The sequence below is a fragment of the Chelmon rostratus genome, chromosome 21 (genome assembly GCF_017976325.1).
Source record: "Chelmon rostratus isolate fCheRos1 chromosome 21, fCheRos1.pri, whole genome shotgun sequence".
NCBI lineage: Eukaryota > Metazoa > Chordata > Actinopteri > Chaetodontiformes > Chaetodontidae > Chelmon > Chelmon rostratus.
The window spans coordinates 11,712,381-11,737,395 of record NC_055678.1 but is presented as its reverse complement, the minus strand read 5'-3'; the positions used below and the strand labels follow the sequence as shown (position 1 = coordinate 11,737,395).

At 41.1% G+C, this 25,015-nt stretch overlaps 3 protein-coding genes across 4 annotated transcripts; all 3 read left to right on the top strand.

Annotated features, from left to right (window-relative positions):
- Nucleotides 1-448: 448 nt before the first annotated feature.
- On the top strand, nucleotides 449-6,628 carry LOC121624885 (nucleolar transcription factor 1-B-like). 2 transcript variants are annotated; one of them, XM_041962843.1, is made up of 16 exons: nucleotides 449-705; nucleotides 814-1,001; nucleotides 1,716-1,787; nucleotides 2,187-2,342; nucleotides 2,431-2,495; nucleotides 2,602-2,656; nucleotides 2,871-2,908; nucleotides 4,139-4,280; nucleotides 4,422-4,463; nucleotides 4,546-4,605; nucleotides 4,726-4,775; nucleotides 4,894-5,083; nucleotides 5,172-5,219; nucleotides 5,307-5,363; nucleotides 5,481-5,544; nucleotides 5,640-6,628. In XM_041962843.1, the coding sequence occupies exons 1-16, from the start codon at nucleotides 672-674 to the stop codon at nucleotides 5,708-5,710; spliced, it is 1,332 nt and encodes a 443-aa protein (XP_041818777.1). In that variant the 5' UTR covers nucleotides 449-671; the 3' UTR covers nucleotides 5,711-6,628. The 2 variants fall into 2 exon arrangements, with proteins under 2 accessions (XP_041818777.1, XP_041818776.1); XM_041962842.1 differs by having other exon boundaries at nucleotides 2,868-2,908; nucleotides 5,481-5,543; nucleotides 5,642-6,628.
- A 212-nt stretch (nucleotides 6,629-6,840) lies between these two features.
- On the top strand, nucleotides 6,841-11,088 carry atxn7l3b (ataxin 7 like 3b). The gene is made up of 9 exons (XM_041963112.1): nucleotides 6,841-6,931; nucleotides 7,441-7,487; nucleotides 7,602-7,725; nucleotides 7,841-7,973; nucleotides 8,231-8,402; nucleotides 8,772-8,872; nucleotides 8,996-9,018; nucleotides 9,130-9,175; nucleotides 10,093-11,088. The coding sequence occupies exons 3-9, from the start codon at nucleotides 7,675-7,677 to the stop codon at nucleotides 10,170-10,172; spliced, it is 606 nt and encodes a 201-aa protein (XP_041819046.1). The 5' UTR covers nucleotides 6,841-6,931; nucleotides 7,441-7,487; nucleotides 7,602-7,674; the 3' UTR covers nucleotides 10,173-11,088.
- A 1,484-nt stretch (nucleotides 11,089-12,572) lies between these two features.
- Nucleotides 12,573-24,980, top strand: smarcd2 (SWI/SNF related, matrix associated, actin dependent regulator of chromatin, subfamily d, member 2). The gene is made up of 13 exons (XM_041963008.1): nucleotides 12,573-13,132; nucleotides 15,022-15,227; nucleotides 16,549-16,591; nucleotides 16,691-16,813; nucleotides 17,270-17,389; nucleotides 18,110-18,205; nucleotides 18,739-18,840; nucleotides 18,953-19,114; nucleotides 22,304-22,401; nucleotides 22,665-22,800; nucleotides 22,947-23,069; nucleotides 23,431-23,532; nucleotides 23,649-24,980. Exons 1-13 carry the CDS (start codon nucleotides 12,980-12,982, stop codon nucleotides 23,700-23,702), a joined length of 1,518 nt encoding a protein of 505 aa, XP_041818942.1. The 5' UTR covers nucleotides 12,573-12,979; the 3' UTR covers nucleotides 23,703-24,980.
- Nucleotides 24,981-25,015: the final 35 nt, after the last annotated feature.

The window sequence follows — 25,015 nt, the reverse complement described above, 5'->3', positions numbered from 1 at the left end:
TAAAGAACAATATTTATATTTATTTATAACATATTTATCTAATGTAGCAATACAATAATATCCACACAATGAATAGATACATTAAAACTTTAAATAAGTGTTAAAGAATGAATGAGGTAGAAATTAGAATGAAGGTTAAAAGTGCACGTAAGGAAATGTGGTGTCCCCTGCAGACAGGCCAAGGAAATGGGATTTTGTTATTTTTTTTGTATTACTATATAAAATAGAAGTTATAATTTATATTGTTGATCATTTATCAGCATGCAGACATTTTATTGCCATGATTCAACACCCTCCGGCCCGATAGGTGGCGTCTTACCACCTCAATGCAGATCGGCGAAGCTCACCAGCCACCTATAGCCACAAATAAGAAGAAGAGCAAACTCATTGGCTATTTTCTGGCTCCTTTGGATGACGTTCTCTTTGCGCGTTCCTGATTCGTAGCGAAGACTCGCTTAGCAAACATGGAGTTGCTCTGCACGTTGCCAAAAGTGATTGTGGTGATTGCTAGCTGCTTGTTAATCTTTTGCTAATCAAACTATACCTAAACTCGATAGTTTATCTAAGTAGTTAATGTCGTTACTCAGTTTCTGGGAGTCGCATGGATTGAGCCGAATTTCTGAACGTTTTCATCCGGCTAACATCCCGAGGAGACACATTTATTTTGAAAAATGAGCGGAATTAAAGCAGGCACTAAAAAATCCGGTGGGTACCTGTGGCGTTTAATACTAAACTCTCACAATATCTAAGTCAGATCACACAAAAAGTAGGTGGGATTTCCTTTGATTGACTCATGATTACCTGTTTCCCTAGCTGTGACCACAGATTGGACCAAGAAAAGCCTCCAGAAGCTTCTTGCTGCAATGAAAACCAGCATTCCAGAAGAAGACAGAATGACTGCATACAACAAAGGACTGAAAGCTGTGGACTGGAAGAAGGTGGCTTTTCCCCCTTTCTCTCCGGAAGCATGTCAAAAAAAGTGGACAGAGATGTTGTACAAGGTGAGTCACAAGTTCCACTCAGTAGCTGTTCTGAGGCTTTCAGTCATATCCTGCAATTCACTCCAACAGAAGAAGTTGCCCAGTTGTCTGAAATGTGGACACTTAAATCTCATTGTTCTTTTTTATCTTATCAATAGTTTACAACAATACTATTTATCACCACTGTAATTTATCCCTTTTCATATGTTACCAGTATGGTATATTTTACCATTTTGTTACTTGATTTCACATTTGACAGTCTGAGCTGACGTGAATTAACTATGATATCCTGAAGTATTCTCTCATCACAAAACGCATATCATTTGAGAATTGCTGAATAAATTTGTGACTGTATGTCGGTCTTTGTGGATGAGATATCAAATCAGCTAAAGAGTGTTAGGATATTTTGATAAAATGTATTTTAATGATCCCGGAATAGAATTTCTTCATCACACTTCCACTTAAATCTGGATCCACAGGTTAGGGGAATGTTCTCCAGCTCATAATGTCACCATGATGTCCATTTTTGTTCTTTTTTTTCCTGTCATGCTACCCACTGAACACACTGGTTTTAATAGTGGAAGCTTTTCAAATTAACAAGACAGCTCATTTGAAAGATTTCCTTCCATGGTGAAGAACCTCAGCAAACTACAATTCAGAATTTCAAAATAGTTCCTGAAGGGAGTCTTGCAGATTTTGTTAGTTTAGCGTGATATCCTTGTTGTTCTTCCTCAGATGCGCAAGATTCGCTCCCTCACAGAGCTCATCATTGAAGCTGAAGGTGCCATTTCCAATCCTGTCCAGAAGGTAACCACAGCACACAGAAGCTTAAGACAGCTTCATGTTGTCAATATAAATTTGCTCTCTGTGGTGTTATATTTTAAATATCATGTAGTTCACTGTGTCTTCTGTATGTATTTCATGCAAAGCAATAAAAAACAAAACAAAAACAATATTGACTCATCAGTCTTGAAACAATCCACAGCCCTTCATGTTGTGTTTAAGTTCAGTAGTAAATGCTATAAACTGATATCCTGATATCTGAGTATGATGGCAACATCTGTTGTCAAGGGAAAAGATTTTGGTATTGGAAGGATTCTACTTTCCTTTTGTAGTCCAATTAGTATTGACCAGTCAGGTTTAAGCGGGCTTTGGTTGCAACAGAGAGAGAGGTGGGAGTTAACAGCGAGTGATTTTTTTCTGCAGGTCCACCCAGCACTCCCGAAGAGACCCAGCCCTCCAAATGCTATTTTTTATGAGGAGAACAGGGCCAGGTTTCTTGAGAAGCACCCAAAAATGACAAACCAAAAGCTGTTCAGGTTGCTGATCAAGACATACAAGGAGCTTCCAGATGAAGAGAAGGTACATTCAGTGAGAGGCTGCTACAAAGGAAACGCATCTTCCCATTTGGTGTTTGCATTTTAAATGATGAATTACTGACTTTTTCCAGGCTAAATATGTGGAGAAGCACCAACTTGCAACTGCAGAATACAACAGACGGATGCTGGAGTACAGGCAATAAATCAATACATTTTAATTAGTACCATAGCATATGAACACATGTGATTTGGCCCAGGCTACCCATGTAAATTCAGTGTCAAGCTATTTTTTTGTTTTTCAGGAAACGATATCGTAAATCCCCCAAACCGAAGAGAGTCTCTGCAGGCACCCCAGATGTAAGTGTTTGTCACATCAGCCAGTTGTAATTATAAACTGCTGTGTATATTTAACTTGGTTTATTCTTTTTCCCCCCAAATACCTATTAATATAATATTCATATGATTTTATACACTTCTTATGAGAGTAGTTGTTTGGGAAGGAACATTACACTGATGGCGAGTTTCAAAATCTTAACTATCTTCAAACTGATGTGTGACTTCTCTAAAGCAGGGTGAAGATGCAGATGGCCTCCCTCCCAAGCCTCCTTGGCAAGCCACGCACACACACACACACACAGTCGTGTTTCCGTGATGTTTTGGGACATTACATAGACACTCCTCAAGGTCTTCACCCTAAAGTTTAATGATCTACGTTATGGGGACTTCAGTTTTGTGCATTTCTTTATATTCATAAATCAGCAGCTCACATCTCCTTCACTTTTGTTTAATCATAGTTACTCAATGCCAAGCCCCAGTTCTATTTTTTAATCAATAATTCAGTGGACTTTTATTGTGAAGCTTCATCTAAGTGGGTGAAAAATAATTGCTGCCACCATCGTGGGAGTGAGGATTTAATTGGAGCCACCAGACCAGAAGGTGCTAAAAGCGATGTGTCTTCTTTGTGGAGATGCTTTAAAACTTTAATTTAATCTTCTCACAGCTTTTAAGTTTTGGCAGAGATGGTACAGTAGTTTTTCTATTTGGTTTCAACCATGACAAGCCAAATGAAAAATGTGCTTACTGTGGGTGCGTCACACTTGGTGCCCTTAAAAGGTGACCTCATTTATCACCTCATCCACTGGGGGGATGACATTCGTTAGGAGTACATGCTAAATATTTCCTGCCTGCCATTAGATATAAATAAGCCCTGTGGTGCACCACTAAAGTCTAGAGCAGGAATGGGAACCTTTTCATATCAAGAGCTATTTTAATTTTTATTACATCCTACGAGGGCCATGCTAAATTATTGAACACACATATCTGCGATGGGTAGAAGTGCTTCTTTTTGGTGACGAGTCTGATGTCAGATGCAAGTGATGATGATGATGTCATGCATGCCCGGAAGGTTGTTTTAGTCTACTATTTTATATTATTTTCTTATATTGCAGAAAAATGTAATGGCTCCCTTTTTTTGTATTTATGAATTGCCATGTGGGCCTGATCAAACGGCCTCACGGGCTGCATATGGCCTGGAAGCCCACCCCTTGTCTAGAGGAAGTCGAGCCGTATTTTAGACCTAGCTTAAGTTCATAGACTTAGCTTCATTGTAGTCTTTAATCACCTATTATGTGTTTGCTTTGGGTAAGTAAACTAAACTAACTTAAGATAACAAATATACAAGCAGTTCATTCACTGATAGCTGTGTGTGTGTGTGTGTGTGTGTGTGTGTGTGTGTGTGTGTGTGTGTGTGTGTGTGTGTGTGTGTGTGTGTGTGTGTGTGTGTGTGTGTGTGTGTGTGTGTGTGTGTGTGTGTGTGTGTGTGTGTGTGTGTGTCTTTAGCAATGGCTATAATCTGTTCTGCAAAGAGCAACTGGCATCCATGGTGGGCGTCTCAAGAAATTCCTTTGTGAGTGTGTGGGCCCAACGTTGGCGAGATTTGACTGAGAGAGAGAGGGACGAGTACAGCAAGCGATGCAGAGAGGTATGAACACACACACACACACACACAACATAGACAGCGCAACAAAAAAATAACTTTTTCATCAACTGTTGCACGATAAGACTCATCACAGTGGGTTACTGTAAGAATATAAATCCAAATTAAAATGCGTATTTCTTCCAGTTGAAGAGTCAGTACTGGATCCAGCTGAATGAATATCTAACGGTGAGTCATTTAAAAGACGACAGGTGCCGCGCTGAGCTGGCGCTGACAGGCTTTGTGTGACGACAGTGTTTATGTTCCTCAGACTTTGGATAAAAAGGAGCAGCAGCGGATCCTAAATAAGCATGGCATCAAGAGACTGAAGGTGAGAAGAAACACATTTGTGGAACTTTTCTTGAATTGATTTTTTATGTACTCTTTGCGCCAGAAAGCTACATTGGATTGATCTCCTCTTTGAACAATGATTTATGTCATTGATACGCAGGCCATTCAAGAAGAAGCGACGCTTCCCGGCGAGCCGAAGATGCCGTCTCGGTGAGCATGACCATCGAACAAAATTTGAGCCCCTGCATTAATTAAAACTCGCAGCACATTAAATCCTCTATTGTCTGTCTGAAGTCAAACCTTTGACTGGGTTTTTCTTTACTCGCAGAACTGGTAAAGGGATTTTTTACAATGATCACATGAAACTTCTGAAGCAGAAATGCCTAAACCCGAGGGAGCGCTTCATTAAGGTCAATCAAATATGGCAGAGCCTCTCCCAAAATGAGAAGCAATGCTACAAGAAGAAAGCAAATAAAAACATGATGAAATACTCAATGGCGCTCCAGGAGTGGTTTAAGGTACAAGGAATCCTCAACTTCTAGTAACTACAGTATTTAACTGTAAACCGGAAGCTGGTTTAAAATGTGTCACTTTTGCATTTTTCAGACATTGACTCCAGCAGAGCAGGAAGACTATCAGACACATCACCCTAGTGTAAGCACTTACAGAACATTCAAGTACACATTGGTGTCTTTATTCTAAGATTGTTTTCTCAGATTCACCATATACTTATCTTTGCAGAAATGTATACATCTTGGGGCCAAACACACGACAAATGAAAACTTGTGCAGACCATCAGTAAGTTTTAACAACAAAACAAACAAAATGATAATTCATAATTGAAAGAAATATTCTATATGCTGCACTCAGAGTGGAAAAGCTCTATTTTCAGTCCCCATGTGTTGTATGACACAGGATTCAGAAGATGAAGACATTAAGGATGACAGCAGTGATGAAGAGGAGGACAGTGATGAAGAGGTTTAAATGCTTACACACACACACACATATATTAATATATATTTGTATTTTTGCAGCTGTGCATCCATCTGTTATAAATGTCAACTGTTGGTCCACAGGAGGAGGAGGAGGAGGAAGAAGAAGAAGAAGAAGAAGAAGGGGATGACATCTCGTTTGAGATTATTTAGATGGTGATGAGATGGACAGCAGACACACACACACAGACACACACAAATGTCAAGTTTCAGAGCTGGATTATGGATTTGAGACGATGGACGATCGCTCCAGTTGCTGACTTTAATGCCTCCTTGTTTGGCGACCATGTTGGCTGGAAGGTAGCCATCACCAGTGCTCTTCTGCGTTTTGCCACAACCAAGCCTGGATTACAAAGTGCCTTTGACCTGCGACCACACAAGCCCCAGGTTACCTACTATGTGAAAATCTGTTTAGTATGGGAACATGCGCTACTAAAGCATAACATATTCTGTCGAGATGAGGGTCTTAAACACCTGAAAACCTGTATTTCTCTTTAACAGTAGATATTCCTGAATGTAGTTATTGCATTGTGTGTTATACAACAGTTAATCAGAATAACCAGAGTGGCTGTAACTTTGGCAGAGTTGTGTGTTGATTGCTCATAGTAACAGGCTATTTGTGAAATCAAGCTTCAGGTCCTGGTGGCTCCTGCTTTACAGCCTGCTGTGACTGTAGGATCCCTGTGCAAAAATCCAGTTTGAATCCCTTCATTATTTCATCTTATGTTGTATTTACATGCTATGTGTCCCCAAATTAGGGTTAGGGTGAGAAAAATGGGGGAAAGATCTTAATTTGACCCTTGCCACAAAGTAATGCATCTGAGGAAGTTTTTTTTTTTTCCTTTTTACTTTTATGTGACAACATGTGTGTACAAAGTTAAAAGAAAACAGCATGACAACAGGATTTTTCCTGATTTTGTTGAATGAATGTAATTATGTGTTTTCTGGAATAGCCAATTGTTTTTCTTTTAAATGCGTGCGAAAACAAAAGAATTCACCTTATCAAGGAAGCCTTATTGTTTGTAAATCGGAGAAAGAAGAGACCTTTCTAATAAACGTGTAAAGATCTGACTCATCTTAGATTTTTTTTTTTTTCGTGCAAAAGAACTTCAAATAACAAAGCACAAACCAGGCCAGGGTATGTGAAAATGCGCTGCTTTATAATGACTACAACAGAGCCAAACAAAAGGCCGTTTTAACCCTAAATTGCATGGGGTAACACGCAGTCACATGCTGGCCTGGATGGGAAACACTGCTGGAGTTGACTGAAGCCCCGGCAACTGCTGCAAAGGAAGCGATCGGTGGGAACTCGTGCGTCGATCGATTGCTACTGTCTGATCTCTGTGATGTAAAGATGGATGCCTGCCGAAATAGGTAAATAAACACAATTAGCGATTTGCTAAGCCGTGATTGCGGGATTCCTCGTGGATGGGCTTTGTGCTGGGGTACAAGGGTGGTTTTCGTCTCCTTCGGGGTTTGTACGAGGGGTTGAGAGGCGAACAGCCGCAGTGCAGCAGCAGTGTTGGGCTCGGGGACGAGCCTCGCTGTAGTCAAATCTAAATCTTCAACCATTCAGTCACCGACAAACATCTTAACGTTGTTTGTATTTGCTCAGCCTAGCCTCGCACATTCGACATGTTTAACTCCTAGCTTTAGCCGCTGTTGACCCGGAGGTTTCGTGTGCCGCCTCTCGTGTAACCTCTTGGCATGTTCGGTTCCTCCAGCCTATTCATAGCCACGCTCTTTGTTTTCTTCACCGAGGTTTTGGCTAAGCTACTCTCACCAGACAGAAATGCTCGGACCGGCACGGTGCTGCTCTGAAAGCTGAGCAAACGTCATGTTTGGCGCCGACGCTAAGTTCTTGCGTTTTGTGTTATTCGTAGGTTATAAGCGTGGGAAGCGTCTCCCCGGCGGTGTTCAACGTGCAGTTGTAAGTAGCCGCATCACATGCGAGGCGTCAAGTGTTCGCCCCTGACTCCATTCATGATTTAACCAGGGTTTTAATGCCACCGTGCTGCTAACTGTGTTTTCCCTCCCTCTGCAGCCCTGTTTTAGCCGATGCTTGCTGCGCTACAGCATGACCACAGCAGTGTCGGCTCATCTGGTAGTTCTGGCAAATGAAAATGGAGGAGGTTTCAATGTCCAGCCTGGACAACAGCAAGCTGGAGGTACAGTAGCAGGACGCACAGTGTGACAACAGTACAAGTGGCTTTGGAAATGCACGTTACATCTGCAGACAGGGGCTTAACTTGTGTGTGTCTGTCTGTGGCCCTTCCCTACCAGGGCCTAGCTCAGGACATCCTGTCTGACCTGGTGGAGGATGCATGCCTGGGTCTTTGCTTCGAGGTCCACCGGGCTGTCAAGCAGGGCTATTTTTTCCTGGATGACACGGACCAAGAGAGCATGAGGGACTTTGGTGAGCACAAAGTTGTTCTATCTCTCTAGTGAAATAAAGCTGCCCACACTTTATTGCCTCAGGGTTGTGAAAATGTCATTTTTTTTGTCCAAATGAATGACTCTAGATGATTAAAAAGGACCAACGGCATTGCAAGAATACATTCAGGCAATAAAATCTCTAAACCAGCAGTAGGTTTGTGTGTTTTGAGCTTCATGTCTGTTCCCTGTAACTATATTATAAAGCAGAACCATCAATCGTGTGCTTTACGTTTCCAGAAATTGTGGACCAGCCGGGATTGGACGTGTTTGGCCAGGTGTACAACCAGTGGAAGAACAAGGAGTGTGTGTGTCCCAACTGCAGCCGAAGCATTGCTGCGTCACGCTTTGCCCCACACCTGGAGAAATGCCTGGGGATGGGCCGCAACAGCAGCCGCATCGCCAACCGCAGGTAAAACCCCGAGAGATCTCAGCACAAGCTCAACGCATGCTTGCTTCACTAAACTGACTGCATGCTGTACTGATGCACAGCTCTGCCTTTGTCCTGTAAGCTCATTGAAATTCATCCTCCTACAACGAGCACAATAATAAATGCACATGTCCAGTATTCATGTTGAAGACGTGTAATCACACTTTCTAGCTATATGTGCTGGAGACGTTATGTTCTCTTTCTGCATATTTCCCAAAATAAGTGATGAGAACAATCTTAGAAAGTAGCTCGAGGTCAGAAAGTATTTGTTTTATAATCCAGCTGTTATTTGCAGTGAGTAATGTTGAGTCATTGTGAGTGTGTCACGCCTCGTTCTGCCGTCTGTTACAGAATAGTCACCGGTAACAACACCAACAACAAGTCCGAGAGCGACCAAGAGGATAACGACGACGTCAATGATAATGACTGGTCTTATGGGGCAGAAAAGAAAGGTGACGTACCGGTGCTACTTTTGACCTCTTTGTAGCGATACTGAATGCTGATCGGCATGATCGAATGAAGTCGGACACATGTGAAATTCATGTAACCTGAAAATGTATGTCTTTCTTTTACAGCGAAGAAAAGGAAATCCGATAAGGTAATTTCTGTTTTCATTGTAAAAATCATAAGGATAAGTGCAACAGTCTTGGAGAGCATCATACTGATTTATCATCCCGCATCATTGATTGATTGTCTTTTTCTACCTCAGAATCCAAACTCACCCAGAAGATCCAAATCATTCAAGCATAAGAACAGTAAGTGGAAATAAGTGCTTTTCGCTTCTTCTTCATGGCTTCTCTACAGTTTGTACTTTGTGTGCTTTAAGGAAACCTCACCTGTTGAGAAACAGCACGACAGTTATGGAAATACTTCTGATCCCGGCACACGAGGAACACGTGTCAGCTCGTGTAATATTCCTGAGTGCTGACAGTCTCATGCTTGTATTTATCTTACCTCTGAGGTGTAGAGACACTAAATACACTATAAACACTGCAGCATTTAGATGATACACAGTTTCTCTGTCCTGTACAGTTTTTGTGTTGTGACCCTTTGCCTGCTTGTGGTTCCAAATTGCAAAGAAAGTCACATTGTTGAAAAATCGAAACCAAAATAGTCAGAAATCATAAAACCTGCCATCAGGTTCATCATACGCTGCTCATGAGTCTGAGGTCTTGGTCAGTGATATACGCAGAGTGGATAATGTACATATACAAAAGGCGATAACATTATGAGCTTTTATTACATTAAATGAGATTATTTAATTACAGTTATTGTATTAAATTGCTTAATTGCTGCTTATAAGACACCTTAATAGAAATGGATTGCTGTTATATTAGTTTCTCGTGACTGTGAAGACTTCCTACCATACTTCAGTTATGGTGGGTTGGACAGTAACTTTGCTGGCTGGTTATCTTTAACATGTTGATATATTTTACAAATCCTGTTGAGTGCAGCCTTATAGTTTAATTCTAGGATTTTAGAGTAAAGAGGCCAACCCCACTTTTTGTTCATGTCTACATGAGGATTCCTTTCATTCCTGTCAACATTGTTTTGAATATCCGTCTCCTCCGTTATGCCTAACCATGATCAGAGAGATGATGAGATGAAGTAAATACTCATTTAAGTTGCTGTAATCGTCTGGTGACATCCAGCCTCCTGTTTTTCCCCGCAGACATGATGGGTCCCAGACGTCGCATGGACAACCAGGAAAGCCCGCGCATGCTGATGAAAGACGAGGCATTCCCTCAATAACGCACTCAGCCACAAAAACACATTCTCTCGTCGTCCCATCGTGTGTGCACATACACACAAACTCACACACGCAGGAAGACCAACAGCGCTTCACCCTTGGTTCTTTATGTTGTGAAATCAATGGACGTGGATGTTATAGGTGACATTTATGGCGTTTTGCTGCTTTGCAGAAGCAGTTCAGACCTCCCACTGTATACTTGACTGATTTGTTGTTGTTTTTTTTCCGTAAAATCATCGTACCAACACTTTTTTTTTTCCTTTTGTGTTGTTAATTTTGTTTCAGAAGTTTTTGCTGGAGTCCAAAATAATGAAAATCACGATATATATATACGATTTCACTGCACACAGATAGATGCTGGTGTAATTCATCAGCAGCCAAACAGAGGCAGGCAGTGTTAAGAGTGAAAGTGTGCACATACAGTAAGGTCTTTCTTTTAAAATACAAAAATGATTAACCATTAGGTGTACTTACATTTCCTCACCTTTTAAAATCTCATTTTTGAAAGAAAAAAATAATAATGTCAAAGACAATCATTACTAATGGTTTGTCTTTTTATTTTCACATTCACTGTCAGGCTCATAGCTGTCCCGTTGAATTACAATAACAGTGTGTGTGAGAGAGACTCACAGTTTGTCATTCACCTGTGGAAACTCGTTTTAATAATGTTCAGTCAGTGAACTTCTCATTGTACAAGCAGGTATTTGCTGCAGAAAGCAGGTTTGTTTTGTTTCATTTTTTGTGGATAGATCGGCTTGTTTTCTAGCATTCAAAAATGTCTTTGTATCATGTGTTTACATTGTAAAGGGTTACATATATCCTTGGTGTGAAGTGATAGTGTAAATATTCCAATAGTTGAATTGCTGCTATCATGGCTCAGTTTGTTTCATCTGTCTAACATAATAAATGATTTGTTACCTGTCATTATGTCTCATGTTAACTTGGAACTGACACTGAATAAATCTCAAAAACTACCAGTAACTGCTTCACAAGTAAAGACCAAATGGCCAGCAGGGGAGGCTGTTCATCGAATGAAGAGCTCTGGAGCTTTTTCAGTTTTGGTTATTTTAATACACCTATTGTCTGAGACATTAAATGTTGCTCTACGACAGTTTTTTTTCCCCTGGTCATGTACTGCTGTAGATCACAGTTAGAGATTTTAATCAGTGTTCTGCATTGAGCCTCAGAACTCAAAACTTATGCTGCCTTCATGCACTCATCCTAAACTCCGACACATCAGCTCTGATGTAGTTCCACATGTAGGTCATAGGACTGGTTGAGTTGGCTTGAAAATTAAACCTTCAAGTCAAAGGTCCTTAATGCTGGCTGTTGGTGAACCATAAGGCATATAGAAAAATAATGTATCTGAGATAAATCATATGATGTGGACAGTATTATCCGAAGATCTGTGACAAAAAACAACTACAGTTACTAGGTGCTTGTACTTTGGTATGTAAATTATATGCTTTATACTCTACTACATTACTTGACATTACGATTTAACATTAAAAAACTGTGATGAGCTTATGAAAAACAATGCATTGTTAAAGATAAGTGGTTCCAAGCAGGTTCGTCTTAAACAAAGCAGTGTCTAGTTGTGTCTCTTTGTCATGTTTCAGATGTCTATTTTCTTCTTTTTTTGAGTACACACTCAGGTCTCAGTATTAATCACCTAATAATGGAATATATAATATCAGTTACTATTCAGTTCAATTAATAGCCCTGTATACTTTTACTTTTGATACTTACAGTACATTTTGCTAATAATTTTAATAATAATAATTAATAATTTTGCAGAACCTTGACTATTTTTACACGGATCAGGGTGGGAACTAGCAGTCTGTCAGGGGCTGGTAGATGTTCACATGTTAAAAAGTGAATTCCCCGCCCTGCATTGATGTATTGGTACTCAAGGACCTGAATACTTCTTCCATCACTGGGTGTAACCATAAAGGATACTGGTGTCCTCCACTTGGGTGGCATCCTTTTGGAGGCGTCAGGGTGGTACACGGTGCATGGAGGGTGGTAGGTAGATAGTAAGGTGTCAGTGGTGGCAACAGTTTAATAAAACCATGCTGTCAAGTCACATCATTACTATACATTCAAGTGTATTGCATCAGTAATTACAGTATGACAGTTTTGATGTTCAAATAAAGTAACACAAATGGAAAAATGAAGAAGAGTGTACATCAGTGCCTGTATTTATCACATCTGAGGAACTCAGGAAATACGAGTTTTAATAAAATAAACATAAAAAGATGTGATTTCAGGCCAAGCATTGTTTTAATATGTTCTTGCCACGTAAGATTGGGCGAGGGTAACCGTTACTGTACGACGAAAGTTGTAACAACTAAATTTCCCACATCTTGAAGGCAGCATTGCGCGTTGAGTGTGTAGGCAGTTATAAGAGGAGTTGGTATCGCTTTAGACGCTCAGTTCTTCGGGGGATGTCATGTTTTTCATTAGCCTCACGGTGAAATAGCTGATAGCAATGGTAAGACTTCAGAGCAAGGGAAGGAGATGACAAACAACAGCCAGCACTCGGCGTCCAGAAAACAAGCAGTTGTGGGCAGAAGCAAATCCCGGAACTTGAAACGATAGGAAACGAGCTAACATTAGCTAGCTTTTTGTTGACAGTGTGCTTGCTGTCAAACCAGATTCCGACCTCATTTAAAGTAACTGTGGTTAGCTAGCTAGCTACTTTCCGACTTTGGAGCAGTGACGTTTATTTAGTAGCTTGTTTGACTTGTTGTTAAACCGAATTTTGTAAGACGTTTCCGTCACTTTTAACCACTTGTGGATCCAGAAGATGGCATCAAGAGGAGGCTTCACGGGTCCGCCGATGAATCCGAATGTGCACCCCATGAGTGTTGGGCATGCTGCGGGCATGAGGATGCCAGGCATGCCTCAACCTCCGGCGGGATACCCCCGCAGTATGAGCAACGCTCCTCAGTACCCCCAGGTTGGTTTCCTGCTTAAATTCTCTTGATTTAATAGAGAGACTTGGTACTGAGCCAAAGGTGAGGGCAACGTTGTGTAAAGTTAATTTAACGTGGCTTCTTTTAGTTTATGTTCTCACTTACCTCGGCTGCCTTTAAGAGTAAATGCAGTCCTAAATTTGGGACTATAAAAATAGTCGCCTCCAGGTGAAGACTATCACCTGGAAGACACCAAAGTAAGAACAACTTTAAAGCTATTTTTTCTTAAAATGTCAAGGTGTGGACCGTACTTCCGCATTTGACAAAGATACGTCTTTACTGCCGCCAATAACTCGAGTGTAGCATTTTTAATATGGCTTTTACAGTGGTCATTGTGTAAACTTTCAATATTTGGATGTTTAATTAAATTTAGTCTCACAGAACAATGTTTTGTGCATGTGTGAAGGAGAACATCACGTGGCTGCCCTGTGCGCCCTGTCAGTTAGCCTGAAAACAGAAGTAAGTTTATCATCAGCACCATCTGTCAGAGCTCAGCCTGCATATGTTATTCCAGTTCTGCCACCATCTGCAGCCTCATGTGGCCTTTAGTTAATATGCACTATTACAGTAGTCTCAGGTTTGTCAGTTCGAGGCCATATGGGTCCAAATACTTGTTTCTGTCAAAGGAGAGACCAGGTAAGGTAAGCAGCAGCGTTGAGGTGGAAAATTCACACACATTGTTGGTGACAGGTAAATTTGTTTTATATCAAACTATAACCGCATCGTAAAACAAGATAAAAATCAAAACATCAAGTAAATACCTGCTATGCACACACCCTCAAAATAAGGCATCACAATTAAAAGCTTTTGCTAGGATTTGCCAAATGTTTAAATTGATGTTTACTACATTATCCAATCTACGCATACTCTGCATTTATACCAAATGTTCTTTTCCACTGCCTGACTTGTTATTTATGCTGATGCTGACTTGCACTATAATTTATGTCACACACAGTAAGCACGTCTCTGCACGCCACTCTTTTTGCACACTATGTAAGAAATATACAAAAAAAACTTTCAGTTGGTCCTGAGCAGATTACAAGGATATTGACACCAGTCAGGCGAGTCTTATAAAATTTACATACAGGCGTGTTTGCCTGAGCACATACCTTTTTTTTTTTTTTTTTTTTTTTTTTTAATATGTTTTGGCTGAAGCAAACTATATCCTGTACCAACCCCCGCCCACAGCTCTGGTAGGGTAGAAATTTCTCCCTCATTCACAAATTTCAGTCAATAAGGTATGATAGTCTAATGTATGTTCATAAAGTACATATTACAACATAAAGTAGAGTAGTAGAATAGGAGCACAGTTTCAATACTAATTCACAATTCATTGGGGTTATAATGATAGTGGTAAGGCCAGAAAAGAGCCCTGCACTTTTTATGAGTTACTGGTTTCTTCTTGCACTATGCAAGATCTTTACGGGTCTGCTATATGATGTGGATTCATTTGACCGTTGCCTCTACGAAGGAGGAATGAGCACTTACCCTTTTACATTGTTGAGACCACATTTTATCACTGTCATTCATTAATCAACCGCAGAATAGTCTCCAAGACCTTCTAGAAAGAAAAAAGACTCTATTCTTCATGTTATTATATTCATTGAATCTTTTTGGCTTCAATTCTAATATCAAAATCTGCATTACGATGGGAGCATGAGCCTGTCTTTTGTAAACCAAAACAGGAAGAAAATATTGCCAAAGCAAACATTCTAATTTGATAACCACAATTTATTTAAAAGGGAAGTAGTGAGTACTAGAACTGAAAGTGCACAGGTCTGGAGAGAGAAACTTGTTTGGTACACAGCAATGTTTTTTCAGTACATTCTTATAGATCTGAAATCATGGCTTCAGCTTCTCTTCTTTTCTTTAGCGCTCAGGGATGCCTCCCAACAGAGTCGGGGGCCCCTTGGGGTCAATGGGGGGTCAGCTGCCTGGTCCTTCTTATGGTGGTGGGAACATGTCCATGCGGCCAGGCATGGGGCCTCCAAGCATGGACGCCTCGAGGAAGCGGTTCCTTCATCAGCATCAACAGCAGCAGCAGCAGCAGCAGGAGGCGATGGGAGGCCTAAGACGAGGGTAAACTGTGGAAAAGTGAGAGTGTTGGTGTGAGAGAGGAGGAGGAGTAATGCCAAGGTTCATTGACCAAGAAAGTCTGGGGCTAAATCAGGGAATAGCACTGCCTGAGGTTTTGACTTGACTGTCATATAAATAAGGCCTCAAGTAACTTATTTTCATTGTTCATTGTCTGCGGATTCTGTTCTCAATTAGTCAAAAAAAAGTAAACATTTGCAATTTCCCAGAGCCCAAAGTGACATTTGACAACAGTCCAAAACCAACACGTTCAAATTCTGTTGATATAAAACAGAGAAAAGTAGCAAATCCTCACATTTAAGAGGCTTAAGAGGCTCATTTTATTTAATAATTGATGTAGTCATTTAATAAGATTGTTACTAATTAATTGGTCAACTGAGTCATACTTTTTGCAATTTTATACATTTATAGCATTCCCTAATATTTGTTCAGTTTTTAAAAAACACAGACACAAAAACCTAATTTTCAGACTCTGACTGAAACAGACAACTTGTGTAAAGACATGACCATGTCCTCATTCAGGGTGTGTTCTTCTCTCTGCAGTCTGTTTGTCAAGTTTACTGTACTGTTAAAAGCACAGCTCAGATCACACAGACACGAGGATGAGAGGATCTCATGACTGGCCTAGTGGGTATTTTTGAACATCAAACACGCTCATAGATGTGGCGAGCCGTGATGTGAGGCAGCATTTACAGTTTCTTCCACAATGAAGCGCTTGTCTCTATCTCATAACATCGTTGTCAGTATAGGAGGATTAGTGAGCCACGGGGGCTAGAGGCAGCTTCCTAAATGTCCATTAAAGAGCTTGGAGTTAAATTTAGTCATAATGAGGGGGATCTGTGTAATTTAATTAAAGAAACAAAACAGCTTTTATGAAGTCTGTAGCAATGGTAAGTGGGAGCCTGAGGTGCTCATTCTGGGGAGTTAATGAAGAGATAGCTCTGGCCAAGAGTTTGTTATCGCTTTATGAAGATTTCACCAATGATTTATAATCAAAGCAAGAGTATGAGGTCTTTCTATTCATCATGCATGTGTCAGTGTGCAGTCAGTTTTTTTAGTGAACAGATAAATGAGGATCTAAAAGGGCAAATTGTAAATGATGAGACAACGTTGTACAAAGTACAGTATGTCCTTGTTTGACCAAGCAGTATTTAGCCAATGGATCCTCTGTATTTTAAAAGGAAGCATATGGCTAATGTGCTCAATTCTTGTGTGTGTGCGTGTGTGTGTGTTTCTATCTTTGGCAAATGAGTATATAGTTCTTAGGAAGTCATCTTGTATGTATTATCTTTTCTGTGTGATTTAGGGCAAAAAGACGCAAGATGGCTGACAAGGTTCTCCCACAGAGGGTAAGAAATGTTTGACCGTCTGAATCATACTTTAGGAGGCTCCGGTTTGATTGCAGTTGGCTGCACCTTATTATTCATGTCTTGCTGTTGGCTCTTTAGATCCGAGACCTGGTCCCAGAGTCCCAGGCTTACATGGACCTCTTGGCCTTTGAGAGAAAACTGGATCAGACCATCGCCCGAAAGCGCATGGAGATTCAGGAAGCCATCAAGAAGCCCATTATGGTATCTCTTTATGATAGTGCATTGTCAGACTTTCAGATAATGAAAGGATGTATTGGGATACATTTCTGGCTTCATCAAGCGCTGTCTTTACAAATTCAATGTTGTAATCCTTAACATGTAAACCTAATAGTCCTTAAGCAGTAACTCCATACAGCTCTGGTGTGGCTGTAGGAGAGTGAAACAGTCAATGGTGAGGCTGATATGAAATCATGACAATGAAAACTAATATAAAGAGAAGGAATATATGAAGAAGAATGGAAATACATTAGATTGTTGCCCATAAATAGTACAAAAAAAGATGAGATTCATTTCATGAAAATCTGATGGATCATAAGTTTAAGTTGTCTTGATTGACCAATTTATGACTTTCTATCTTTTTCTTTGTGATTTCCATGCTTCCTTTTTGTTTTTCACTGGAATTCCTGATATGTCTGCTTGTTCATCTCTGTGACACAGCAAAAACGCAAGCTCAGGATCTACATTTCCAACACGTACAGCCCCAGCAAGCCCGAGGGCGAGGAGGCGGAGAAGGTGTCCTCATGGGAACTGCGAGTGGAGGGCAAACTTCTGGAGGAAGTGAGTGAATAACACTCTCGTTACCTCTGCATCTTCTCGCTCCGTGTCGCCATCGCCCCAGTGTGGTCTGACTCTCAAGTATTTCGGTCTGTTATTGTGTTGCTGAGAGCTTCAGTCACTCAGCTCTGGTTGGCCTGTGTCCTTGGCTCAGACCACGCAACCAGATGTGTGTTTACAGCTCTCCTCACTCCACCCCACAGCTCCTAACACACACTCACACACACACACGCACACGCACACGCACACACGCACAAGCTCATGTTCTCTTTTGAAACAAGGAATTGAAACCACTGGCCGTTACATACCATGAGCTGACATGCCTCCCCTCCCTCCATCCAATTCCAGCTCAACTCATTGTGTCATCTGGGGCCACATGAAGGAGGATTTTTTTTTTTTTTTTTTCTGTTAATTTTTCCCCTGGCTCGTTGGTTTAGGCATGCGTAGGAGTTTGCATGGAGTAACAGAAAAAGAAAATGGATGTGAGGGGAGCAGAGAAAAGGGTCATGTTGTGCAAACAGACTTTGTCAGGGCTGGGGAGAGGGCGGGGGTGAAACAGCTTTTTCTAGTTGTCTACAGTTTTGCGCTTTCACCACCCCCAGTGTGGTCAGAGCTAAACAATGCAGCTGCACAGACTGACACAGCACAGCGAGGAGACATAGATAGATAGCAATCTGGTTACTCTGTTTTTTTCACACTCTTTTATGCACTGTGTGTTCCCAGCCTGGCAAGCAAAAGAAGAAGTTCTCATCTTTCTTCAAAAGCCTGGTGATCGAGCTCGATAAGGAGCTCTACGGACCTGACAACCACTTAGTAGAGGTACGACATCATTTGAAAGGCATTTGATGCAACCGCCTCGGAACATTCTAGGCACACGGACACCAAAATGTTCTGAGACTGCTGTTGGTTCCCCCAGCCCCAGTACATTGTGAGCCCTGGTCAGAAAGTGGAGTAGAAATGTTGGAAGCAGTCATGTCTGAACTTGTTTGACAGTAAGAGCTCACCATAGTTAGTCCAACCTACTGTGGCTTATGTTTGAATTCATCCCACATATATGGTTAAACCAGCCCTTTATAGATATGAGTTTGACTGGCATATTTTTAATTAACATCAAAAAACATGGTTTGGCATGACTAAGAGTCCAAGCTGCATAACTGAGTGTCTCACACACAAAAATAAGTGGCTAAAGCAAGTATTGCATCATTTAGTAAAACTGGCACTGAAGCAGTATCATCTGGGAGCATTTGTTTGTACTTGCGTAACATTTTATTTCATTAACATGTTTCAGTTTAGATTATGGCTTTAATAAATGGAGAATAAAAGAGCTCTTTTCACTTGAATTTATCTTTCAGTGGCACAGAATGCCCACCACTCAGGAGACCGATGGTTTCCAGGTGAAAAGGCCCGGCGATGTGAATGTTAAATGCACCCTTCTGCTCATGCTCGACCACCAGGTACCGCCCATTTGCTTGGATACCATCTTGAAAACAGTTGTACACCTTACTTCCCTTTTTCAACCTTGACTTTCTTTGCCCCAATGCTTTTTTTTTCTTCTTTTTTTTTCAGCCCCCTCAGTACAAACTGGACCCGCGGTTGGCCCGTCTTCTGGGTGTGCACACTCAGACACGGGCCAGCATCATGCAAGCTCTTTGGCTCTACATCAAGAACAACAAGCTGCAGGATAGTCATGAGAAGGAGTACATCAACTGCAACCGCTACTTCAGACAGGTAATGGAATGGGTTTGAAGTTACGCCAAGAGCAGAATACGAGCTCTGCACTTAATGCACGCATTTCAAAGTGTTGCTTTGACAGGAGAAAATGCTCAAAAATCATTTTGTCTTTGTTTTCTATCAAATGTGCAGTTTCATTCCATAACTTGTTCCCTTAAACTATTTAATAAATAATTCATACACCTAGTATAGAGTGAAATGCCATAATTTGTGTAGTGTGTAGGACTTACCATAATTTCTAATTTAAGGGCATGCATTATTAATTTCAAGAATACCATTATGCATGTAATTACCTGATTTGTTCCCTGAGTTAATAATTCACACCATTAAATTAATATTTCATAGTTTTGGATTTGTATGAGGTACGTGTGGACTGCATAGGACTTCAAATGTGCAGCGGACATACATGTAGTGGGTTTTTAAGTTAATTTAAACACAAGATACTTGTGCTCAAAAAGAGGATTCATTCTCAGTGAAGAACCTTGGAGCTCTAATCTGCCTCTATACCTGCCAAAGAGCAGTGATTCCTAACATGTCTCTGGGGGTCATCAGGTGGAAACCTCCCTTCAACAGTGTTTCGCCCACTTAGTCCCACTACACCTCCAGGAGGTTAGGCAGTGAACTCCGGCGTCCCAGAGTCACCCCCCCTAGTGCCAGTTCACACTGCTCCTACACAATCCAAACAGCACCGCCACGTTCAACTGACCCAGAGATGCTCCAGGTAGTGGCCAGTACCGATGCTACCATTTAACTATTGCTAATGCTAATGCTAACCGCTAGGAAGAACAGAAGAAGACAATACAGTTCCGATGCTACCATTTAGCTAATGTTACGTGCTAACCGCTACCTGCTAAGAGGAACAGAAGAAGACAATAAAGCTAGATTCACCTATACTGTTAATGTTAATTGCTAGCTACCAATACTAACTGCTAAGATACTATCATACTCTCACCGCTTTAGCTATTGTTAGCTGCTACAATGCTACCACAGGCCTAGATGCCACATGTAACTGCCGATTGCCACACTACCATCATCTACCCCTGCCTCACACCAACTGCACCAAGAAAAAGCGGGGTGGGAATACAAACCCTGGTTCGGGTAGGGGATAGAAAATAAAGAGGTAGAGTCAAAAGATGAAAGTAGGGATTGGATACAGACCCTTGTTCGGGTAGGGGGTGGAAAATTTAGAGGGTGCTGAAGGTGGAGGCCTAAACCACAGACTAGATTTAACAGCCTCTTCTAACATTTCCTTCAAGAAGCAGCAAACCGTACCATTTCCTTCAAAAAGCAAACAGAGCAGGAAAACAAACCCTAACATTTCCTTCAAGAAGCAAACAAAACAGGAAAACAACCAAAAAGATCAAAAAACAAGCCAACTCTGTATCTTACCACGCACACTCACCTGAACAGGCCGCATGGTCCCAAAGAGAGACTCTAGCTGGCCACACCCCCACCTTATCTAAACTTCCTCTTCCTGGTTCTCTTCCTACTGGCAGAGCGAGAAGATGGGGCGGGGAAAGCAGAGCAGAGGAGAGGTGTCTTGTTCAGACTTTAACCTCTTCTCTTGCCGGGTTAGGCATGCATGTCCTCTGCCCCCCCCCCCCCACTGTCCCTATTTCACCCCCCAACTACTATTATTTCTCCTGATCCATATCCACTGAGTAGACCTAGCAGCCTCATCTGACATCTCCCTCACTGTCTTTCTTAAATTTTGCCCATGCACTCCCAGCTCCCTCAACAGTGAAACAGCTGACCCTGCAACAAAACCTCTACACCCCACTTCAACCGGACAGACCCTGGTCTTCCATCCCCTCTGCTCAGATTCTGTCTTTAAATCTGCATACTTAGTCTTCTTCCTTTCATAAGCTGCCTCCACTGAATTTTCCCAAGGGACTGTTAACTCAATAAAATACACAGTCTTTTTACTCATGGACCATAAGACAATGTCCGGCCTCAGATTACTATAAACTATTTCCTGGGGCACAACTAGCTTTCCTCCCAAGTCGACCTGCATTTGCCAATCATCAGCCCCTACCAGGCAGCCACCTACCTGCTTTCTCCCTGACTTAGCAGCTCTATTTTTCTCCCCCTCTCGAACAAACTGCACATCTAACCTCTCCTTTCTAGAACTTCCAGAATTCACCTGCTTCCTTCTCTCCTCAATGCCTGCGGCTAAGCTTCTCAGCACCTGATTATGCCGCCATGTATACCGGCCTTGTGATAAGCTAATTCTACAACCTGACAAAATGTGCTTTAAACTTGCTGTACCTGAGCAGAGTGGGCACGATTGATCGCCCTGTACCCAGAGACTTAGGTTCTGCGGGGTTGGCAACACATCGTATGTTGCCCCTATCAGAAATTTAATACGGCCTTCCTCCATAGTCCACAGGTCCCTCCAACTAAGTTTCCTCTTCTCAACACCTTCCCAATTCAACCATTGTCCCTGTTTGGCTTGACCAACTGCTTTTGCCCCTCTTAACAACTCCTCCTGCCTACGCACCTGTTCCACTACAAGCTTTCTTTTCTCCTTTAGACCTGCTTTATTCCGCACTGGTTTGCCTGGGCCAAGCCCCAAGCCTCCCCGGCCAAATTGAACATTTCCTACTATTTCTGCATGCCTAAGAGCTGCCTCTGCCTCCTGCACTGCTGCCCTTGGGTTCCATTTCCTCCCCCCAGAAGGATTCGGAACCACATTGCTAACTAACATGTCCTTACTCCCAGATAATAAAAGTTCTGTCCTAACCTTAGTGCATTTAAACTCCTCTGTTAGACTGGATACTGGCAGCTGAAGCATTCCTTTCCCATACAAAGCTACATTGCTTAAGCACCTGGGAGCACCCAACCATTTTCTAATATAAGAGCTAACTAGCCTTTCCATTCTCTCCGCTACAGATAATGGGACTTCATATACTGACATTGGCCACATTAACCTAGGATACAAGCCAAACTGCAAGCACCACAACCTCAGTTTTCCTGGGAGCCCTGATTTATCTATTCTCTCCAGCCCTTCTGCAACATCCTTTCTAAATTGCACAACCTGTTCAACATCATTCAGGTCCACATTGTACCACCGTCCTAGACTCTTAAGTTTGTTGTTTAATGTTTTAATGTTTGTGGAAAGACAAAGTGACAACCAAACTTTTGGCAAGTGAAATGTGTTCTGTTTTCTAACTGAATGCTGTGCAGATCTTCGGCTGTCCTCGCATGCGGTTCTCTGAGATTCCCATGAAACTGGCGGGCCTGCTGCAGCACCCTGACCCCATCATTATCAATCACATGATTAGGTAGGGGAGTGTGGATCACTGTCCTCTTCTTGTGTGTGTGTGTGTTAAAGTATTACCAAAAATTTCAGTTTTTACTTATAATCGTTTAGTTTCAATCACACTGCATCTATATGAGCAAACAGCAGCTGATTTTATTTCCTTATCTTTATGCTTTAGGCCATCAATGTTCATTCCTAGTCTGCTCTAACAAGTTTGCATCACTTCCTCCTGATTACAGCCCAACTTTAACTCTGTGTTGCTATCTGTCTGTGTTCTCTGAGCAGCGTGGACCCCACGGATCAGAAGAAGACGGCCTGCTATGACATTGATGTGGAGGTGGACGACCCTCTGAAGGGCCAAATGAACAGTTTCCTGTCCTCGACAACCAACCAACAGGAGATTGCTGCGCTGGAGATGAAGGTAAGGCCTGTCTGTCGACCACAAATGCCTGCTCCTCACTGTTTTTTAGGCTAACGTCAAGGAAAGGAAAAAAACAAACACAACAAAAAACATTTTGCTTGGTCAAAAAGTCCGACTTGTTATTTTGTTGGTTGTATTCACTAAAGATACATGAGACGATTGAGTACATCAACCAGCTGAAGACTGAGAGAGACTTCATGCTGAGTTTCAGCAATAATCCACAGGACTTCATCCAGGACTGGCTCAAGTCTCAAAGCAGAGATCTGAAGGTAAACATTTGCTCTCCTGCACTATCTTACTGTAACCATTTCACCACAGGAGTTTTTATAGGGTGTCAAAGTACTACAATATACATGTTAAGTGTCAGTTAATTCGAACTATGATTTCTTAGGTTTAACTTTCTTTATTCTTTCATATTTATATCTTTTATGGCTGTTTTATCTTCATGACAACCCTGTCAAATATTTGTTTTTGTTCACATATTCTGTGAAGTCACTTGTTTGATTTTTAGTAAATCCACAATATAAAAGTCACTCTTTAAAATATTATTCAGACATATGGGAATGAAAGCATTTTCTGCGTAAATGAAATGGTGCTTCCTCATGTTCAATGATACTTTTTTTCCACCAGTTGATGACAGATGTGACAGGAAACCCAGAGGAGGAGAGGAGGACTGAGTTCTACCAGGCGCCCTGGGTACCAGAGGCAGTGGGCAGATACGTTTACTCCAAAGTAAGGAATGAAAGAGCCTAACGCACTTAATAAAACACATGTTTGATGTTTTATTGTAAGGTTTCCATAGATTGTTTTTAGTTTTAAGTGTGTTGACATTCCTTCATTTGTTTCAGGTGCAGCAGAGAAGACAAGAGTTGGAGCAGGTCCTGGGTATCCGACTCACCTAAAGACATATACCAGAGGAGTCACAGCCTACTTGAGCTAATGTTGTAGCTTAAATGTTCACAAAGCCATTGTCAATGACATGGTATGATGAACCAGCTTCTAAGTGGGATACATATCTTTTTTGTCCCCGAGATAATAGTTTCAAAATCTACAAAGTATATGGGACCAAAGTGGTGATTAATGTGTCCTTAATAATATGTTTGCCTTGCATTGTCTGTCATTTTGTGCCTGTTCAAATAATCTTTGCCTTGTTCTGCAATATGTTTTGTTTATGGTACAATATGCTTAAAACATTTTAAGCATCGGTGCTGTCTTGGTGTTTTTCACCATGTTGTGTGCTATTTCGAAAGGGTTTCTGTTTACCTTCACATTTCAAAGCCATAATCTTTAGAAAGCAACAATGCCTGATGTCTGGTAACAACAAAAGCAAGAATCGGGAGGAATGGTAGAATTCATGCCAAAATTTTGATTCATACTTATCAGTACCAGAAATATGTTTTCTTTCAAAAATGCATTCAGTAAATATGGATTATATTCTACAAAAATGTAAGAATGCTTGAGATGTCTTATGACTTACATACAGGGGGAGCTAATAAAAAGCTTTTTATGCCAATAATAATTTTATAAGTTTAGGTGCTGGTTTGTCTGTTTTTTTATATTGGTGAACATGTCATTTGAAATTGAACCTTTCTTTACTGTGTAAGAAAGCAGGATTTCCAGAAAAGCTCTACTTTGGGAAAAGATTGAGCTCCTTATTTGTACAAGGACGAGAGTCCACTGTTTCCAGCTGTAAGTCCGCAGCTTTTTTGTACTTCTTGAATGTTTACATGCCATTTTCATTTATTATTGGGGTTTTTCATTGTTTTAATTCCAGGAAGAGGAACTATGGCAGGCTGTTTGGATTGAAGGATCCATACCTCCCAAGAAGGTTAACTGGTGTTAATAAAATAGGAATGCAGTTGTAGCATGTCATCTAAACAATGCACCAACTGGTTGTGTACAGTTTATAGCTTCATGAGTTAACTTTTCATTGAAATGTTTTGTTATGGTTTTGCATGAGATGATCTGAATTTCTTTAAAACATTCCATGTTAACAGATATTGTTGTGCCAAAATTTGTTTCGTGAAGAAGGCACTTAAAATTTGAGAAATGTTGTGTGTACAAATATTTTTTGTACAGCCTCTTTGTAAAATTGTTTGCATGTTGTGTATCAATCAAAGGCCTTTATCTTTTATACATTTGGAGGATTTTTTTTTTACAATAAATATGCTTAAAATCTTTGTCATACTGTATTTTTTTCACAATGTAGGCCCTG

What these genes read in the sequence shown, in the direction of transcription:
- atxn7l3b (XM_041963112.1), top strand. Translation starts at nt 7,675, where the DNA reads ATGAAAATGGAGGAGGTTTCAATGTCCAGCCTGGACAACAGCAAGCTG. An exon ending in TGGACAACAGCAAGCTGGAG is followed by an intron (nt 7,726 to 7,840) that starts GTACAGTAGCAG and finishes CTTCCCTACCAG; the next exon opens with GGCCTAGCTCAGGACATCCT. An exon ending in AGAAAAGGAAATCCGATAAG is followed by an intron (nt 9,019 to 9,129) that starts GTAATTTCTGTT and finishes TTTCTACCTCAG; the next exon opens with AATCCAAACTCACCCAGAAG.
- smarcd2 (XM_041963008.1), top strand. Translation starts at nt 12,980, where the DNA reads ATGGCATCAAGAGGAGGCTTCACGGGTCCGCCGATGAATCCGAATGTG. An exon ending in CCATCAAGAAGCCCATTATG is followed by an intron (nt 16,814 to 17,269) that starts GTATCTCTTTAT and finishes TCTGTGACACAG; the next exon opens with CAAAAACGCAAGCTCAGGAT. An exon ending in TGCTCATGCTCGACCACCAG is followed by an intron (nt 18,841 to 18,952) that starts GTACCGCCCATT and finishes TTTTTTTTTCAG; the next exon opens with CCCCCTCAGTACAAACTGGA.
- LOC121624885 (XM_041962843.1), top strand. Translation starts at nt 672, where the DNA reads ATGAGCGGAATTAAAGCAGGCACTAAAAAATCCG. An exon ending in AGCTTCCAGATGAAGAGAAG is followed by an intron (nt 2,343 to 2,430) that starts GTACATTCAGTG and finishes GACTTTTTCCAG; the next exon opens with GCTAAATATGTGGAGAAGCA. An exon ending in AGCTGAATGAATATCTAACG is followed by an intron (nt 4,464 to 4,545) that starts GTGAGTCATTTA and finishes TATGTTCCTCAG; the next exon opens with ACTTTGGATAAAAAGGAGCA.